The sequence below is a fragment of the Enhydra lutris genome, unplaced genomic scaffold, assembly GCF_002288905.1.
Source record: "Enhydra lutris kenyoni isolate GAN:26980312 unplaced genomic scaffold, ASM228890v2 scaffoldscaffold31, whole genome shotgun sequence".
NCBI classification, from domain to species: Eukaryota; Metazoa; Chordata; class Mammalia; order Carnivora; family Mustelidae; genus Enhydra; species Enhydra lutris.
Window position 1 is genome coordinate 2471580 of NW_019154115.1, and position 20604 is coordinate 2492183.

The 20604-nt window shown below is 51.8% G+C and overlaps 1 protein-coding gene across 4 annotated transcripts in view; it reads right to left on the reverse strand.

Moving 5' to 3' along the window:
• The window catches only part of LOC111153280 (phosphopantothenoylcysteine decarboxylase), a 30220-nt gene that overhangs the window by 5707 nt on the left and 3909 nt on the right, over nucleotides 1-20604 (reverse strand). For 2 of the 4 annotated variants that reach the window (XM_022512205.1, XM_022512203.1), the window contains exons 3-5: nucleotides 19716-19924; nucleotides 4931-5026; nucleotides 3916-4044 (exon numbers count right to left, since the gene is read on the reverse strand). In XM_022512205.1, coding sequence (XP_022367913.1) covers nucleotides 3916-4044; nucleotides 4931-5026; nucleotides 19716-19850 — 360 coding nt within the window. In that variant the 5' untranslated portion in view covers nucleotides 19851-19924. The remainder of the gene's footprint in view (nucleotides 1-3915; nucleotides 4045-4930; nucleotides 5027-19715; nucleotides 19925-20604) is intronic. The other 2 variants (XM_022512207.1, XM_022512206.1) reach the window with 1 other exon arrangement.

Below are 20604 nucleotides of genomic sequence, written 5' to 3' on the forward strand. Positions count from 1 at the left end.
CACCCCTCCCCAGCACTCCCAATCCCACCCACCGTCCTCTGGGTAACAGCCAGCCATGGGCCGGGGATGACTAGGTGAGACTCGTCCGTGTCCCCCAATCTCGTGTCTCCTCAGCCTCTCCACACCCCCATGGGTGCTGGCACAGGGCATGACGCAGAGAAGGTCCTCCACCAACCCTCGCAGCAGCCCAGCCACCTCCACGCAGACCCCCGCTCCTATGCAGAACGCTCTCTCCGAGCCAAAGCACAAGGCTTCTCCACTGTGGGACACACCTCCCAGACAGAAGCCAGCCAGGGGAGCAGTTACCCCCAAAGCAAAGGCCCAGACTACTCACTGGCTGGGGCCCATCCACCCCAACACCAGTTCTACTTCGAGGCCGACTAAAGCTGGGCAGTGAGAACGCCTGAACGTGACAAAAATCCTCTCCTACGCAGTACCCCACGCACCTCACCATGACCCTGTAAGGAAGCTGCTCCGGGTCCCGGACGGGAAAGCGGCACTCCCCAAGGTCCCATGGAGATGATCCAGGGCATGGAGCTCTGCACGCCACCCCGTGGGATCTGCCACCATCCCACACAGCCTCACTACCTCCCGAGTTCCAGGCCATCCCACCAAGCCACACACCAGAGGAGCTGTGAGAGGGACCCGCCCGCTCAGTGGGTTGCCAAATCACACAGACCTGGGTTCAAATCCCGACTGTGCTATCTACTCCCACTTCAAGCCATGAGAACTTGGAGGAGTAATTTAAGGTTGGGAGTCGTAGCCTCCTCTCTGCAAAAGCCCCCCTCACTGCGTGGTTGTGAGGACAGAGGCTGGAAATGCTTAAAGCTCTTCATGCAGGGCCTGGCATCAAGGACAGACTCCCAAGACAGTAGCTCCTATTACTACTATAGGCAAAGGCTCCCTGGGCCAGGGGCTGCCTGGGGGAGAAATAAGCCTTAGGGCCCCCCAGGAGGGTGCTCCCCTGTGCCCTGACTGCTCTGGTACCCCCTCCCCAGCTGTGGGCCCCTTGGGGAGACAATGGTCAGCACACCCCTTCCCTTCCCTGAAGTGCAGCCCATGTGGGAAGGGGCAGGGGGAGTTCAGAAAACAATGCCATGAGCAGGACCGAGCTGATGCCTGCCCCTCTCGGCGCCCTGGACCTCTCCTAGGGACAGGAAGGAAGTGGGACGGCCCAGAGCCTCAGGACCTGGCTGCTTGTGTAGTCCAGATACCAGCATCTGTTTCCCACCGAGTCCTCTCAATGTGGCAACGAGGCTGAGTGGACAGTTTCAGTCCCACTTCCTCTTGGCCCTGTGCCACCTGCTGCTTCTATAAAACGAACTTACCTAGAGGAGCCCCTCTGCGTGTGGAGTGTGGTCAGGGCGGGCTTGGGGTTTCTAAGCGTCTTCAAAGCAAAGCACACCAACAACCAGAGGACAAACCCAATACCTCCATGCCTCTCTAGCTTTTCCCACCTCACCTCGCAGCTCAGCCCTTCCCGGACAAACCACAGCTCGTCTGAACCTCTGGCAGCAGGAGGGATGAGAGGAGGCAACAGTTCCCATGGTCACATATGTTTGGTCAGTGCTCTGCTCAATCAGTACCTCAAGCTCTGCCCCTGGGAAGCTGCCTGGGAGGAGAGAAGGCCTAGATCCCGATTGAGACAAGCACCCAGCTAGACTGGTGACCCAGGGAAGTCACTCCTCTTTCTGGTTCTGCTTGGCTATTTTTTTTTTTTTTAGTAATCTCCACACCCAATGTGGGGCTCAAACTCATGACTCTGACATCAGGAGCTGCACACTCTACCAGCTGAGCCAGCCAGGAAGCCCTCTGCTTGGCTATTTAGCACAAAGAAGGGGCTAGGGCCCGAGTAGGCCAGAGGGCTGGCTAGGGAGACACCTCACCCAGGCCAAGGGCCCAGAGGCCTGGCGCACAGGTTCACACCTAGCACGCTGCTCTAGCAGGACCCTGGGTTCTAGACACTGGAAAGAGGATCTGACAGAAGGGGGCAGCAGGGCGATGTTTTCAGGGATAAAAGGACAAAACATCTTTGATTGAGGACAGAGCCATAGAGCAAGGATGACAGTTTAAACTTTATGAGAGGAGCGCCTGGGGGGCTCAGTCGGTTAAGCATCTGCCTTCGGCGCAGGTCATGATCCTATGGTCCCGGGATCGAGCTCCACATTGGGCTCCCGTTCAGGGAGGAGTCTGCTTCTCCCTCACTCTCTGCCCCTCCCCTCGCTCCTGTTCTCTCTCACTCACTCTCTCTCAAATACATAAAATTTTTAAAAAATAAAATAAAATAAACCATGGGATTTGTAATTCCTTGAAATTTGTGTGCCTTCGAGTGAAACCTTTTGAAGCAAATGGCCTGGGGACTGGTCCTAGGAACATATAACACTGCTCAGCCAACTCGGGAAGAGGGAACCCTAAAGATTTCATGGAGCAGGGGCAGCTTTGAAGGCAAAAGGGAAGGAAAGCTTTGCAGGGGAAGAAAAGAGCCCTCCGAGAGCCAGTCCAGCCTGGGGCACACCTCCTAAAGGTCAGTGTACTTCATCACATCAGCCGCTGCTGACCGGCCGGTGGGAAGCCTGCAGACCTGCTGAATGGTGCAGGGCACACACCACTCAGGCCTACAAAGATGAAAGTGGCCAGGAGCCTCCCTGCTCCAACTGCCTGGTCAGCCATGCACCAGCCCCACTGGGAAGCCTTTTGAATAATACTGACCCTAGACTCACCCTTCTCTGTACTCCCCTACCCCTGCTCCTGGCTGCAGAATCTGTGTGTCACTCTTCTTCTGGCCACCCTGGGCTCTTATTCAAATGACGCTTTAATCACTAGCGGATTCTTCGACAAGTGCCTTACACACTCATCAATAAGCATTCAAGGAGACTAACCTCCTATCGGACCCCCCAACATTTTGACCCAGCTTCACTATTCACTTCTTTATCTACTGAACTCTGAAAATCTCCTTGCTCTTTGCCAAAACAGAGTGACTGATGACCTCCTACATACAGTAAATATTTACCGAACACTTACTATATGCCCAGCCGTGTCCACTGTCAAAGCACCACCTGGGGTCACTAAAGACTGTACCACACACCAGAGTATACTCCCTTCTCACCTGCGTGTGTAACCAAAAGCCTTCTTCTTCCAAACTGGGAGCCCCGTGTCCTGTGTGTCCCCGCTCATGGGGCCCGGTTCATGTTAGGGAACCGCTCAATGCATGAGGGAAGTGGGGTAATAATGGAGAGGAGGGAGGAGAGAGATCACACACCTAGTTCTTCCCAAGAGGATCATATAAACAGGCCTTTTAGGACAATGGCTTCCTGGAGGTCCCTCAGGCCGATGACAGTCCCCACTTTGTGCAGCTGGACTTCTGTTCCTCTCCACCACCAGCCATCGGCTGGCTCCTCTCATCCAGCTTTTCTTCTCCCTTCCCCTCTAAGCGTTCCCTAACACACAGGAAAACCACATTTCTGCCTTGTGGCCAATGCTACAGGAGAGGTAAGTGTGTACAAGAGATCCATGAGGAAGTAAACACTCTTATCAGATTCCCCATGTGGATATCCAGATCCTGGGGAGAAGACAGGGCCAAGTGGGACAGGCAGCAGGGCTGGGCAGGGAGACCAATGGAAGAGCACATCGAGGGCAGCCCGTGAATGAGGGACAAAGGGAGAAGAGCTGAGCACCAAGGGGCAGGTGAGAGGTAGACGCCCTCAGAGAGCACACACAAGCTGAGGCCATCCAACTGCCCACTGGCCGGAACACAGCTGACACCAGGTGGAGGGGAGAGAGTCCAGGGGGACAGGGTTCCGGGCAAATCAGCCCACCATAAAAAGAATTCCAAGGCAAGAACCCCATACAAAGGCAGTCTACAGCTCAGCAAACCAGCAGTGAGGCCCAGGGAGGGAGGAAGGCAGAGTCACTCACAAGCAAGTTGTCACATATGCCACTGGCCACCTTCCCCAGGGTGTTGGCATCAAGAGGAGCCACCAGCATGAGGTCGGCCCACCTCCGCAGGTCAATGTGGAGAACAGGGTCGGATCGGCACTTCCACATCTGGCAGAGGGAAGGAAATGGGGTCATTAAGCTGGCTACTCTCTCCGAGCAGAGGGAGAAAGATTGGCGGGGGTGGGGGGCAACGAGGCCGGGTAGAAACTTGAATGGGAAACCAAGGGAGACCACCTGGGCAAGCCCTGCCCAAGTCTACTGCTGTTCCCTCTCACAGCTATGCTGGGGAGCACTAGCTGTGGAGCCAACAGCCTGAGAGAAACCAGGCCCAAGGAAACAAACGTCCCTTGTCTCTCCAAGCTATTCCCTTTATGGTTTGGTTTTCAAGAGAACTGACATCTGGCAGGGAACTCCTGGCCTGTCTGCTTGAGGCGGATGCTTGGGTTGTCCAAGCCAGGGGAAGGGCTCTGGGGCGGCGAGAATGGAGGGGGTGGGGTGGAGAAGACAGGCCAGCCAGAAATGTTCTAGGCTGAGAATGTTTAAAAATGCCTGGCAGGGCACCCCTGTGAGGCCCACACTCAACGTCTGGTGAGCCGGCGGTGCCTGGCCCTCTGCGGGAGAGCAGAGGCAGAACCCTGCAGCCGTGGGAAGCAAGGCACTCTCGACAGCCCTGACACTGGGAGCCATGTGGACAAGGGTGGTGGGAACAGAGCTCCTCTGTGGTTTCATCAGCCCAGATAAGTACAAGGACACTCAACCTGAGGCCCAGGGCCAGGGCTGAACTCGGCCTGGGGTGGGAGGAGATGTTGGGCCTCCCGCAGGCCAGAAGCTAGACAGATGTTTTCCTCATCGCCTCTGCCCAGAGGGCCCTGACCACTGACGTGAGCCTGGCCCGTCTGCTCTGGCCTCCAGGACCACAGGCTGTGGGGAGGACCCTCCTGCCCTGTTGGTAGAAACACGAGAGAACTCGGCCCTGGGGCCCCCATGCACTGACCTCCCATTCATCAGCGTCGCTGTAGAGAGGGACAGGAATGTCCTGGGGGCTGTAGAAATGTTTGGCTCTCTCAGTTGTGACCACTGCTACTTCCAGCTGTCACCGAGAGAAAAATGGAGGCGGGGAGGGAAAGGGAAAGGAAACTGTTACCAGAGCCACGGGCCTGGAGGCCACACGGGGCGAGGCCAGGCAAGTGCTGTGGAAAAGACTTCTCCCTCCTCGGCAGTGAGCCCCATGTTTGCATAGCTACTTCCGATGTCACCCAAAGGTCAGCCCCCACCAGATGTGGCCGTTTCACTTCCCTATCTGAGGGGCTGCTGAGGAATGAGTCACCAACTGCCCAGTGCATATAAAGCTGCAGGCTCCTGCCACTCGGCACTAGAGGCAGAGGCAGACAGGAAGGAATGCAGGGCAAAGAAGGGCCACCCCCAAAAAGGCTTACAGGTCCTGAGCTCTAATCCACACGGCAACCCTGCCCTCTGCAGGCCGAGGCTCTGGGCAGCTGGGGCCTGGCACACAGTCTCTGCCGCAATGCCCCAGCGAGAACACAAGGCACAGTCCCTTCTCGGACTTCTAGGAACGAGGCCTCGTGGGCTCTACTTGCAGACAGACTCAAGGAAAACCAAACCCGTCCACCCTACACTCGTGGGGCAAGAATGACGTTTACTTTCACACTCCTCGGTCACAAGTAATTCATCATGCAAACAGGGGAATGGTTAAGGTGCCTGGGAGACTAGACGGCCGTGAGAAACAGCGCACCATAGTGCGGACGGCACTAACCAGTTGCCATCATTTGTAAAGTGCCGTGTTAATCCAACACGCTGGCAGACTAAAGAGCTCAGAAGAAGTGGCTGGGAGGGGAAAGGTGTAGAAAATCACATCCCGGGGCGCCTGGGTGGCTCAGTGGGTTGAGCCTCTGCCTTCGGCTCGGGTCATAGTCTCAGGGTCCTGGGATCGAATCCCTCATTGGCTCTCTGCTCCGCAGGGAGCCCGCTTCCTCCTCTCTCTCTCTGCTTGCCTCTCTGCCCGCTTGTGATCTCTCTCTGTCAAATAAATAAAATCTTAAAAAAAAAAAAAAAAGAAAAGAAAATCACGTCTCTAGGGGACATTTATCCAGGAGATGGAAGAGTCAAGGATGACAAAGAAAGACTCATCAGCTGGCTGGAACAGGAATCCCATGTGGCACGTAGGCCAGATCCAGCCTGCAGACATGATTCGTGGCCTACATGAGGTTATAAACATTTTTGAGCCAATATATACAGATCAGGAGATTTCACAAAGAAAATCCAATTTCCTGGCTTCTCTTGAAAAACTAAAACTCTGGCATTCTGGAGCCCGCATTCCTCCTTGATAATGGTGGTGTTGCGTCATGGCTACCTCTTGGAATGGGGCATGCCCATGCCAACTCCTAGTAGCCCCATCCCTCCCTATTGTCTCACTGAGGCCCCCCTCCTCATCTGTGTCCTGCCTGTCCTGCAACAATGAATGACAGCATTCCTCACAGCACGTAAGAGCGAAGCTGGGGCTCAGAAGCAGACGTCTCAGAGCAGCAAAATGTGGTACTTCAGAAGGTCTGCTATTCCTAGCTCCACTGGAGAGCTCTCAGACAGGTCCCCTCTCCCTCACTCTCCCTTAGAATCTACCATCCCCAGAACTTGCACAAAACCTCAGTGACCTTTTTAAAGGTCATTTAAACCAAACCCCCACTGAGCACTGGAGGCCCCTCCAGGACAGCTCTGAACAAGATGGCAGAAGAAGAGGGCTGCTTCTCTCCACAGAACCCAGGCCTGGAGATGACACAGGACCAGCACAGGCAGAGAAAGCAGAGGGAGGCAGGGTAGTCCTGAGACTCTCAAGATACAAAACAGTGACAAGGTAAGACGGGAACGGTAAGTTAGAGGTAACCAGAAGAACAGGTAACTCTCAAACCAGCAGAAAACTCAAGCTACATAATAAAGGATCGGAAAGGGAAAAAAGGAGCAGAGAGAACACATGACAAGTATGTGAGAGGCAGAAGCTAAGTCCTAACATAATAGTTATGACAGTAATATATAATGAGTTAAATTTCCTGATCAAAATTCAGACTCTCATACTGAATTTTTTAAAACCCTCAATTATATCAAAACGTGTCTAAAAAGACACATTTAAAACAAAAGGATATACTGGGGCACCTGGCTGGTCAGTCAGTGGAGCATGTGACTTGATCTTAGGGGTTATGAGTTCAAGCCCCACGTTAGATGTAGAGATTACTTAAAAATAAAACGTTAAGAAAAAATGGTGGGGCGCCAGGGTGGCTCAGTCATTAAGTGCCTCCCTTCAGCTCAGGTCATGATCCCAGGGTCCTGAGATCCACCCCTGCATCAGGCTCCCTGCTCAGCGGAAAGCCTGCTTTTCCCTCTCCCACTCCCCCTGCTTGTGTTCCCTCTCTCACTGTGTCTGTCAAATAAATACATAAAATCTTTAAAAAGAAAGACAAGAAATGGAATGGAATCTCCCAGAAATAAAGGTCAGAGACAGGAGCCATCTCTTCTGCCTCCCTAGTGCCATCTGGTCAGGATCAGGGGACCAGAGCGTCATGTCCCTGGTACCCGCTGAGTGTCTGTCTGTGGAACCTGGGCCCACAGCGCCTCTTCCGGAGGCCACACCCTCCTGCTGACATATACGGGGTCTGCAATCAGCAAGCTCGAAAGAGTTCCTCACCACATTGCTAAGCCACAAACCCCAGCCTGTACCTGCACAGCTACTTTTCTGGTCCCAACTGCAGTCTATCACACTTCCCTGGTAAATTCCGCCTTCTAGACATGGCCCACAGAGAGCTCCTAAGATCTCAGTCCCGCTCTTAGCCAGCACCACCATCAGGAGCCCTCCGCCCCCACCCTGAGACATGAACCAAATCATGAACAGAACAAAGACAAGAGCAGAGCTCTTCCCTAAGGTCCATGGGGGTAGGGGTGAGAGGTGGGAAGGAATCAAGAACAAACCCTCCGAAAATGGGATCTTTCAGGGCTTAACATGCTGACATCACCATCAGATGGTCCAGATCCTAAGACTCTATAAGGGCCTTACCTCAACCCTGAACTTTTTTTTTTTTTTTTAAGATTTTTATCAATTTGGCAGAGAAAGAGACAGCGAGAGAAGGAACACAAGCAGGAGGGAGAAGGAGAAGCAGGCTTCCCACTGAGCAGGGAGCCTGACTCGGGGCTCAATCCTAGGACCTTGGGATCATGACCTAAGCCGAAGGCAGATGCTTAACCAGTTGAGTCACCCAGGCGCCCCCCAGAAGTACTTTGATGTCCAAAAAAACAAAAAAAAAAAACCCTGAAATTGTTAGGCCTTGTTCCCAATGAGCCTGATGAAGCCCCAATGACTACCAGTTTCTAAGAGCTTTTCTAAGTGTTCGCAGACCCTGTATATGGTAATTTGCCTTTTTGATAAATGGAGATTTGTCATCTCTAGCTCCCAGGCCCTCTGCTGTTTCCCACCCATCCTGCAGGCCACCAACCAGACAGAAATTTGCCCAGGAGATGAGCCACCCAACTTGGGTTCAAGTCCCTTCTATCACCATTTGTCCTGCTTTTTCAAGCTCAAAAGACAGAAACAAAATGGGACATAACCCTTGTTCCTTTACCAAATGTATGTAATAGCCCTTGGTCATCCTGAGTTTCAGGGCAAGCTTCTGCTCACTCTGGGTTGCCTCTGGGCCATGCTCTTACCTCCATTTTTAGCTACATGTCCTCCTTTCCATTTAACTGTTTTCCAATCTCCTTCAACAGAGAGCTTTCCAGGTAGACACATCGGTCTCTGGATACTGCTTTCTCTCCTTCATGGGGACCACTATCTTTCGTCTCTAAGAGCTTCCCAACTACTCTGAACAAGAATATCTCAGTTCAAGGGCACCTGGGTGGTTCAGTAGGTTAAACGTCTGCCTTTGGCTCAGGTCATGATCCCAGGATCCTGGGATCAAGCCCCACATCGGGCTCTCTGCTCAGCAGGAAGCCTGCTTCTCCCTCTCCCACTTCTGCTTGTGTTCCCTCTCTCGCTGTCAAATAAATTAAAAAAAAAAAAAAAAAGAATATCCCAGTTCAGGGGCACTGGGTGGCTCAGTTGGTTAAGCAACCACCTTTGGCTCAGGTCATGATCCTACAGTCCCAGGACTGAGCCCCTAATCGGGCTCCCTGCTCAGTGGGAAGTCTGCTTCTCCCTCTGACCCTCCCCGCCTCAAGCTCTGTCTCTGTCTGTCTCTCTCTCAAATAAATAAATATATAATCTTTAAAAAAAAAAAAAAAAAAAAGAATATCCCAGTTCAGGGGTGCCTGGGTGGCTCAGTCAGTTAAGCGTCTGCTTCGGCTCCAGTCATGATCACAGGGTCCTGGAATCGAGTTCCACATCAGGCTTCCTGCTCAGCGGGGAGGCTGCTTCTCCCTCTCCTTGCTACTCCCCCTGCTTGTGCATGCTCTATCAAATAAATAAAATCTTAAAAAAAAAAAAAAGAATATTCCAGTTTGTTCTCTATTCTGAAATCTTAAAAGCTACTTCCTGAAGATCTAGTTCCCCTGCTTTCCCTAATTCCAAACTCCCTGTCAGTTCTCCAAAGGACTATGCCTAGGGCTAGTCAGAAATATTTCCAGTTTGGTAATGGCCCTCCTCCCTCTCACCTCTGCCTGCATCCCCCTCATGGCCTGAGCCTCCCCCAGCCCCAGAGAGTTCAAACCACAGATCCAGGTGAGCCTCCCACCTGGGGCCCCTGCTTGAACTCTTCCCTCTGAGCTTTTCCCCTCAGACTCTAAGTCCATCCTTCTCTGGCTACCTTCCCAGGTTACACAGTCATTGTCCGGGAGCTTCCTGGGGCCAACGTCTTTACCTCAAGAGTAATGTGAAGAGTATGTGATGAGCCAATCCTTCCTGATGCCCGTCCCGACCCCACTGAAGTAGCTACCTCTTCTTGGCAGTGACTTGACCCTCGTGCTGTCCAGCAGGCCCAAGCCCGTTTTTCTGGTTTTAGAGGGATGTCACTTGATCTAATTCATCAGCCCTATGGGCTTTGTTCTTTCATTTTCATTTACTCTGCCAAATGTCCTGGGAGCCAAGGACTAGGCCCTGGGTTTGCACACACTTTAAAAAAAAAACAACAAAAAAAAAAAAGAGGGCCCCCTTTGGTAGAACAAAAACTAAAAAAAAAAAAAAAAAAAAAAAAAAAAGAGTGCTCGCTTTGGCAGCACACATACTTAAAAAGAAAAAAAAAAAAAAGGACATGTTGTGTTACCTTCTGAAATACTAAATAATTCAGACTACTTATTCATTTATCCTGACCCTTTCCCTAGCAAATGCCAAGGGGCTCTGTCAGGGCAGAAAACTCTAAGGGCAGGAACCCGCCTTGGCTTTCTTATACTCCTCAAGGGTCCTGAGAGAAACAGGGCTGGGATTAAAACAAGCTCCCACACACTGGAGAGTTCCTGAAAGGCAGCTCTGTGCTTGGTCCCCTGGTGAGACCCCTGCCAAGAGCTTTTAATATCTAATACTTAAACCTGAACTTCTTTGTGTGACATGACCAAGGCTTGGCCAGACCTTATCATATAAGCTGTCTGCATTTGGCCTGGCATTTATAGACTTTCCTTCCAGAAACCAGCTGGCAAGTCTCATTTCCTTTTCTCTGCTGAAGGTACATTAGCAATCCCATCTGCGGTTCCTGGAGAGTCAGGGAGGGGGAAATGGAAACAAATTTGGGAGTGATACCTCCACATCTACTGTCAGGCCTAGTCTGGCCCAGGCTGCTTCTGGGGCAGACAACTAAAGGGACTTGGGGAGAAGCACTTTCATAGCCATCAGATGAGACAAAGCCCATGACCTGAACTTCCCCCTCCCCTATCTCTGGCCTCTAACTACTATCACCAGGACCCAGTAGCACCCCTGCCCAAGTATGACAACCAAAAACGTTCCTGAACATAGTCCAATGTCCCCTGGGACACAAAGCTGCCCGAGGTGAGAACCAGTTCTCTATAGGACTATCCACCAGAACTCTGCAGTGACAGAAACATGTCACATCTGTGCCGCTCAGTACAGCAGCCACCTGCCCACATGTGGCTACTGAACACCTGAGGTGTGGCTAATGTGACTGAGGGACTGAAGTTTTGGTTTAATTTAATTTTAATAATTTAAATTTAAATGTGGCTAATGACTACTATGTTAGATAGCACAGTTCTAGCATATATAAGGAAAGGAGAGACACAGCTGGAACCTCCATCTGAGTGGCCCAAAAAGAGCAGGTGTTTCTAGTACGGCAGGAGATGACAGCATCACAGGGGGCTGCAGAGGATTCCAAAGAGGAAGCACCCACCGTGCTTTGCACTGCCACAGGGCAAGGAACCTGGAGCTCTGGTGACTCAGGCCTCTGGGCTAGCATACACAGCAGAGACCTCTGACACTAAGCTGACCAGTGTTGACAGTGGCCGTGCCCAGAGCCTGGGAACCAGCCCAGACGCTGGCACGAACCTGAGCTTGGGGGTGGTGGGTATACTCTAGGAAAAAGGACTCTTGGTGCCCAGGAGTCAGCACATAGGGTGGGGAGCTGTGGAGGAGGAGGCCTCATTAACGAATTCCTGAGGGGTTCTGGTTGACTGAGTGGGTGTCCCAACTCATAATGTTCCAGCTCATAATGTTTTTTAAATTTTTATTTCTTTTTTTGAGAGAGAGAGAGACAGCAAAAGGGGGCCACAGGGGGGAGTGGCAGAGGGAAGGGGAGAAGCAGACATCCTGCTGAGCAGGAGTCCCCACAGGACTCGATCCCAGGACCCTGAGACCATGACCTCAGCTGAAGGCAGATGCTTAACTGACTAAGCCATCCAGATGCCCCATGTCTTGACTTGTCAAACATTTACTGAGCCTACATGTACGTGGGGATCGCAGCTGGTAAGATACAAGCGCTCCCCTCAGCAAGGACTCAGTCTGACAAGTAGGTGCGGTATATATGACCTTGACCGTGAAGCAAGGTGGACCAAGTAAGAGTCCACAGTGTCCTGGGAATTCTCATCCTCACAGCCATGGTGAGCTTGAGCACAGAATGCCTATGCTCCAGATCCCAGCTCCTCGAGTTCACTTGCTGACAGGAGTCAAGAAACCTGGCCCCAAGCACCAGTTCCGCCAGCTCACTGGCTAGGGGAGGGAGAGTGGCAGGTCTTGGGCAAATCCCTCTTCCTCTTTGGCCCTGGTTTCCTCATCTGAGCCATGAGACATTTAAACCACGAGGCCTTCAAGGGGCCCATCCAGCTCACTATGCCGTCCCAGCCCTCTTGCCCTTTCCCACCAGGCTCTGTGGGGAAAACCATTCTCCATCAGCCTCCCAGTGGGCCTCCTGGGGGAGCTAGAGTTCTGGTCTCAACAGTCCTTCCTGCCATTCAAGCAGGACTGAGCTGCCAATCCCTCAGTGCCCTTCCCCAGCTAGAGAAAATTCTCAAGAATGGAACTCGAAAGGCAGAATACAGAGCTCACTCCCTGGAGGGGCTGGCCAGGGACCGAAGGGGCTGGCCAAACCAGCAGAAACCTAAGTAAATGCCTCAGAGCAGCACTGCTGAACAGACCAGTTTCCACAACAGGACCACAGGGCAGGCAGGTAGCCCCTGCCCAGAAAGAGAGGAAAACCTCAAACCAGGCCTTGTTTCTCCTGCTTCCTTTTCTCAGTGAGCATTAAAAAATAGAAAAAAAAAAAAAAAAAAGCATAAAGTTACAAGGAATGTTCTATAATTTTCCCACCAAGAGTCCCACTGACTTTAAAAATAAATATACACAGAGGTTAAAAAACAAAGATTGAACAGAATGATACAAAATCCAAGTCTCCCTTCTCACCCTCCTTTCCCATGCAAAGGTGACTACCTCCAGAGGAAAATGTACAGGCAGTAACTCAGATAATGCGAACATATAAAAGGAACCATTCAATATGCCAGCGGTCAGCATACTTTTTCTCTAAAGGACCAGATACTATTTTCAGCTTTGACACAACTAATCGACTCTGTAGTAGCGAGACCGCAGTCCTAGGCAACACTTAGATAAACATGGGGCTGTGTTCCAGCAAAAACGTTATGGACACTGAAATTTGAATTTCACATAATTTTATGTGTCTCCAAATACTGTTTTTAATTTTTCAACCACTTAAAAATGTAAAAAGCATTCTTAGCTCACAGACCATACAAAAGCACAAAAGCAGGTAACGAGACCAGAGTTGGCCTGTGGGCCCCGGTTTGCCAACTCCTGTCCCAGGCCCATTTCATCTCTGTCTTGAGGACTGTACCACATCAACACCAAGATCCAGGCCTTCTGAATCGCTGCCTTAACCCTTCACAAAGCTGGACCCAAACTGCACCAGAGTGCTCTTTATCCTTGGACATTTTATTTCCAGTTTTGGTTTTGTTTTGAAATGCTAAGCAATGCTATCATGAACCTCCCCATACACACAGTGAATCTCTGTGCCCTACAGGGGTCAAACCTGTGGGTGAATCAAGGGCTAGGAACACTTTCTCTCTCTCTAGAAATTACCAAATGGTCCTCCAGAGAAGCCGAATTTACTTTATACTGCATATGAGTGGGGCCTTCTTTCCCTCACCCTTGACCGCGGTGAATGTCCTGACAGGCATTCTAGAAATTAACCTTTGGGGCGCGTCGGTGGCTCAGTTGGTTAAGTGTCTGTCTTCCGCTCAGGTCACGATCTCAAGGTCCTGGGATCGAGCACCCCCCACAACCTGCTCATCAGGGAATTTGTTTCTCCTTCACCCTCTGTTCCTCCCCCTGCTCCTGCTCTCTCTCCCTATCTCCAACAAATAAACAAAATCTTTTAAAAAAAAGAAAGAAGGAAAGAAAAAAGGAAGAAACTTAACCTTGTCCTGCCAGCTCCCCAGATGGGAGACTCTCTCCACCTTTAGAAATCCCCGGCGGGCTGTACCCCGCCGACGCAAAAGCTAGCAAGGCATCTTCTTCCCCAAAGTGAGAGGTTGCCCAGACGGAACTGCCCCCCAGTGCCATGACAACTGTGGAACTGCAAATGCCCTGACGCTCCTGCATCCCAGGACCTTCTCTCAGGATGCCTTCAGGATCTATTCCTTTTGGCCTCGCATCTAGAATCTTTGACCACTAGTGCCAGAATAGGCCTTGGAGAAGGGTAATTTTAGTACCCTCCCCACCCCCACCCCCACCCCCACTTCCCTGCAGGGCTAAGACCAATGCCATAAAAATGACCTGAGTCGCCCAGAATCGCGGAATGAGAAATCCTCTATGCTCGGATGCCTCTCTGAGGTACAGCAGGCCCCCACTAGCAAACTCCCCCCACTACAGAAAGCATCCCAGGATTCTTGGCGGTGGCCTCTCTGCCCACCCGCTGGCATTTGAGTCCCAAGGACACATCCACCCCTCTCCTCCACCCCTCCACAGTCTTCCCAGCCTGGCTCCAGCCAGCGGCTACCCTGGGATGCCTGGACACACCGGTGAGTGAGGAAGAGAGGCCTACCTTGGGACACTGTGAGTCTGGTTCCAGACCACTGCAATGAAACACATATCACAATAAAACTAGCGACGTAAGTTCTTCGGTTTCCCAGCACATATCAAAGTCATACCAGGGGCACCTGGGTGGCTCAGTGGGTTAAAGCCTCTGCCTTCGCCTCGGGTCATGATCCCAGGGTCCTGGGATCGAGCCCCACATCGGGCTCTCTGCTCAGCAGGGAGCCTGCTTCTTCCTCTCTCTCTCTGCCTGCCTCTCTGCCTACTTGTGATCTCTGTCGAATAAATAAAATCTTTAAAAAAAAAAAGTCAGGGGCGCCTGGGTGGCTCAGCGGGTTCAGCCACTGCCTTCGGCTCAGGTCATGATCTCAGGGTCCTGGGATCGAGCCCCGCATCAGGCTCTCTGCTCAGCAGAGAACCTGCTTCCTCCTCTCTCTCTGCCTGCCTCTCTGCCTGCTTGTGATCTCTCCCTGTCAAATAAATAAATAAAAAATCTTTAAAAAAAATAAAAAATAATAAAAAATAAAAAAATAAAAAAATAAAAAAAAAAGTCATACTGCACCATACTGTAGTGTCTCACATGCGCAAGAGCATTCTGTCTGAAGAAAGCAGCACGCGTACCTGGAGGGGTGCCGACAACACCAACCCCATAGCGGACTCTCCACCGTGTTCGTGCCCGAGCAGTGCCCTCCCTCCAGACAGCGTGTTTCAGGCCCTGTGGTGGGTAAAGTCTGCCTCACCAGAATGCAGGAACGTTTGTTCTGACCTTCCCTGAAGGGATGCACAGACGGCGCCACACTAGAGAAGGACTCGTTGACCTCCCCATGCCCATCACTCCATAAAAGCTGCAGACTGAGGTCCCGACTTGGCAGAGAAGAGCCGCCCGGCGCCTGCACCACCAACCAGTCATCCAGCCAGCCCGCCTGCCCTCCCGCTCCTCAGCAAGCTCCCCTGAGTAAATCCCTGTAACGGTATGGAGCGGCTCACTTTTCAGTCTCAAAGTGCCTTCTCAGGCTGGAGAACTCCTCACTCTCCCTCCCCCCCTTCTGACCATACCTTAATAATTAAAAGTGGTTGGGACGCCTGGGTGGCTCAGTTGGTTAAGCGGCTGCCTTTGGCTCAGGTCATGATCCCAGCATCCTGGGATCGAGGCCCACATCGGGCTCCTTGCTCGGCAGGGAGCCTGCTTCTCCCTCTGCCTCTGCCTGCCACTCTGTCTGCCTGTGCTTGCTCTCTCCCCCTCTCTCTCTCTAATAAAAAAAAAAAAAAAATCTTAAAAAAAAAATAATTAAAAGTGGTTTACTGTAGGGCGCCTCAGTGGTGCAGTCCATTGAACATCCCACTCTGGGTCGCGATCTCAGATCTCAGGGTCGTGAGATCCAGCCCCCAGGTCCTGAGATTCTCTCTACCTCTGCCTCTCCCCCACCTCTCTAAAATAAACAAAAATAAGTAAAAATAAAAATAGTTTATTGCTAAAAAAAAAAAAAAGGATAACCATCATCTGAACCTTCAGCAAGTTGTAATCGCTGATCACAGATCGCCATAACAAATAATCAAATAGTTTGAAATATTAGGAGAATGACCAAAAAATGACACAAAGTGAGCAAATGCTGTTGGAAAAATGGCACCAAGAGACTTGTTTGATGCAGGGCTGGCACAAATCTTGGATGTGTAAGAAACCTCAGTATCTGCAGAGCATGGTAAGATGAGGTACACCTGCAGTTATGGTCCAGATCTGTGGCATCACCCAGCTCCCCGGGGCCCAGCCTTCAGCTGCACATCTGCGGGTCCAAATCTAGAAATGCCTCGGGAGCTCAGAAAAGCCCTGAGCGTGTAATTCCATGATGGAGGCAAACAGCTGAGAAGGACCGTTCCAAGGGACAAAGACTGCTCCTGCGGGTGACCCAGAAAGAGAAGGCAATGGGGAAATCAGTACCATCAGGGAGTGTGGGGAGGCCATGACATCGGGCCAAGCAAGGACCCCCCTCTGGTTGCCAACACCTCACAAGACTCTACCAAGCAAACCCAGGCTCCTTGGAGAACCATTCTACCTGAGGGATGAGCCGGCCAAGAAGTGAGAGGGCAGCGGGCTCCTCCACAGGAGCAGATGGACTGTGGCTCCCACAGCTCTCCTAACATGGGCTGTCTCGCCAACCCCAACAACCCCTTCCCCTCCCCATGTGGCTGGCCCAAAGGACATAAGGGGAAAGGAGAGGGTGAAGGACAGGAAACAAACACTGGCAAGTGTTTTTGTGTGCCAGGAGCTGTGCCTAGCTACTGGCACAGAATGACAAACTTTGTGTCCCCTCCCCAAGCCTGGACTAGAGCCTGAGGAGATGGGTGGCAGTAATCACCTTTATTTTAAATTAGAAAAGCAGGCTCCAAGTCCTCCCTCCTAGGTCAGTGCCCTTCTGGCTGCCTGACTTTCAGCTTGACTCTAGCCAGAGAGGGAGAGCCAAGTTCCTATTCCAGACAAGGCCTGTCCCCCTCAGAAGGCCAGAGCCTGAGGTGGGCTGGAGAGCCTCTTCACCCCCCTGTAAATGCTGCCTGCATGGGATGCAGGAAATGGGGGAGCTGCCATTTCCCCCAGCTCTGAGGCTGCCCATCTGTTTCCTGGGATAGGACGCCCTGCCCCCACCCGCCCCCAGTCCGGAAATTCACTTGCTCTGGGGCTATGGGAAAAGGGAACTGCATGGCTCCCTCCCTCCCAAGGGGGCAGAGGCTGTCACTGCTGCAACAAGCCCTCCCAGGCCTCCAGGCCTCCCGCTCTCACGGGTCTAGGGAGCCAGCTCCTACCAACAGTTCTGGGCCTGCGGGGGAGAGGGACCAGGCCACAGAGGGTGCTGCCCAGCAGCACGAGACTCACCTCCTTCCCACCTTCTGGCCTGGTGGCATCCCTGGCTGCCCGCTTCATTGCTTGTGGCAGTATGAGGGGTAAGGTGAAAGGGTGTCTTTCTCACTATAAGTTTGGGGAAAGTAAGAGGAGGGGAAAAAAAGATTGCTCACCCCTGCCTTCAGCCCTGACATGGTCATCAGCAAGGGAGCACTGCCCCCTGCTGGACACACTGGTACAAGCACCGGGCAACCACATGAGGCGGCACAGATAACAAGGAAAAGCGCAGTCTGGGCCCAGCAGTGCACTCCACAAAAGTAATGTGCAACAGCACGAGCAATGTCAAAGCCAACCTAAGATTCCCCACACCCTGTTCAAGATTCTCTCCTAGACCAAACTCTACTCAGGCTCCTCTGCACCATTTTTTTGATTAGGCTCATCCTGGGGCCTGATCCTTAAGAGCAAGATTCCTGTTAAGCAGGTTTGGCCAGAATCCCCCACTCTCGCTATCTGATCAGCCTGGGTATCTCATGGGGCTCCTCAACCCTCAACAACCCCCACGTGATGACGGGTCACCTTGGCCTGCCTGCACCAAGAATCCTGTCAGGACAGTTAGCCAGAACCCTCCTTACTCCTGATACTTCCTCTTAGTAACTTTCCATCCACTGCCCTCCACCTGCTCCTTGCCTATAAACCCCCACTTTTCCCTGTTGTATTTGGAATCAAGCCCAGTTCTCTGCTGAGGTCTCTTTCCCTTATTGTGATAGTTTTTCTGAATAAACCCTGTTTTTACCACCTTACAGCCCATCTCAGGTTTTTCTTTAATACATCAAATGAGGGTGACTGGGTGGCTCGGTGGGTTAAGCCTCTGCCGTTGGCTCAGGTCATGATCTCAGCATCCTGGGAGCTCTGGGATGGAGCCCTAATTCGGCCTCTCTACTCAGCAGGGAGTCTGCTTCTCCTTCTCACTCTCCCTCTGAGCTCTCTCTCACACAAATACATAAAATCTTTAAAAAAAAAAAATCAAATGAGTTGGGTTTTTTTTTTAAGTATTTTATTTATTTAAGTAAATTCTATGTGCAATGTGGGGCTCGAACTCACAACCTGGAGCTTAAGAGTCGCATGCTCTACTGAGACAGGCAGGTGCCCCTCATCAAATGAGTTTTAAAACGAAGGGAACAATGCCACATGGGCCGAAGCAAGCCAGGAAGGTTTTCCTGTAAAGTGTTTGTGCAGAATTTAGAGAGGCAGAGGAATAGGACAACAGCACAGCCTGGCAGGGGCCATGCCAAAGCAAGGGCCATTAGAGTGGAGTGTAGGCAGTGGGAGTTCAACAAACCTTGGAGACCAGACAAGGAAATGAGGTCAGTACCTGCTGGCTTTCACATTGTTTAAAGCCTTAAACTTTTGGGGCGCCTGGGTGGCTCAGTGGGTTAAAGCCTCTGCCTTCGGATCAGGTCACGGTCTCAGGGTCACGGTCTCAGGGTCCTGGGATCGAGCCCCGCATCGGGCTCTCTGCTCAGCGGGGAGCCTGCTTCCCTTCCTCTCTCTCTGCCTGCCTCTCTGCCTGCCTCTCTGCCTACATGTGATCTCTGTCTGTCAAATAAATAAATAAAATCTTTAAAAAAAAAAAAAAAAAGCCTTGAACTTTTCCCGAAGAAAAATCTGCCCCAGGACCTCAATATATAAAAATATACATAGGGGCACCTGGGTGGCTCAGTGGGTTGGGCCTCTGCCTTCAGCTCAGGTCAGGATCCCAGTGTCCTGGATCAAGACCTGCATCGGGCTCTCTGCTCAGCGGGGAACCTGCTTCCTCCCCCTCTCTCTCTGCCTGCCTCTCTGCCTACTCATGATCTCTCTCTGTCAAATAAATAAAATCTTTAAAAAAAAAAAATATATATATATATATATATATAAAACTGATCAAAATGGAGGTTTCCCTCACCCCCAATACACTGTGGTGCCCCTAGCATCTCTGAACACCTGAAGCAGTCTGAAACCAGAGCTGCAGGCAACAGGGTACCCCCGACATTCCAGTGCATCTAGGCAGACAGGACAGCCATGGTATCTAACAAGGAGGGAGAACAGAGCCACAGTGTTCAAGATGAAGTGGGGGTGAGGCACCCTAGACAGCAAGGGGACACTGCAAATGTGCTCCATGTCTCCAGCCAGCCTCTTCCCACACCAGCATCTCAGGGAACCAGGGTCAGCATATGGGAACCCAAACCCTCCATTCAGCACAGTGTTCCTTTCCAAGTCTCCCCTCACACTGTCCACACCCTCTCATCTAGCTCCCAGTTATACTGGACTGTCTCCTGCTGCCTCCCCTACTACACATTAATGCACATGGAGGGCTTCCAAAAACACCATCATTAACAAAAAAAAACCCGTGCACTGCATAAAAATGGCCTGGCCCCAGGAGCAGAAGCTCTCCACCATCAGACTGCCATACTGGCTAAGAAGCATACTCACGCCAGGAATGTCCAAAAGCCTAGACACCAGAAGAGGCAATTTCAGGGCTGCAACGCTCCCAGTGACACCCACGAGAACATGGAACTGCTTCTTCACCAAGGGTGCAGCAGCTGGACACGAGGCACTGGATTCCATGTGGGGTCTAACGGCTTCGAATCCCAGGAGCCTGCCAGGACGGGCCTCCACAAGGCTCTGTCAGGACTTAAAATCTAAAAGCAGAGTAAGGGGCACCCACTTCACTCATACGTTCAACCAAACTGTCTTGAGGACCCTGGGCCAGATGCTGGGGTTACTGAGGGGTGAGCAGCCCCAGTGGCTGGGAGCACACGATTTGATGAGGTCAGGTACCGTGTAATTCGGCCCAGTGTTGTGAGGAAGGTCTTTACTGGGGGCTGTGGCTGCCCAGGATTAACCATCTGAGGAAGTCAGAGATCCGAACAAGGACAGCTTGGGTCCTGAAGGACCGGTACGTTTCCCAGAGAAAGAAGGAAAGAACCATGCAAGAAGGAAAAATCTCACAAAGGTGAAGAGGTCTAAGGAAGGTGGCAAGTTTGGGGAACAAGGAACGGCTTAGGAGTGAGGCTAAAGTTTGATGGGAGGTAGGGGGTGGCAGGAGGTAAGGTTGCAATCAGGTCAAGGGCAGTGTGAAGGGTGGTGAGGGCCAAGGTGAGTTTTCATTTTAGAAAGGTAGTGCTGGTGCCAAGTGTGGAGGGGGCCCTAAGGTGGAGACAGGAGGATGCTGGACTGACTGAAGGGAGTAGCACAATGACATGGGTTCAGGAGTCTGAGAGGTGGGAAACCCGAAGCAACAGAAGACTCAGATGATGCGGGGAGTGGAGACATTTGCCTCTTTTTCCCTGTCCCTGGAGATCAAACTGGACACCCCTCT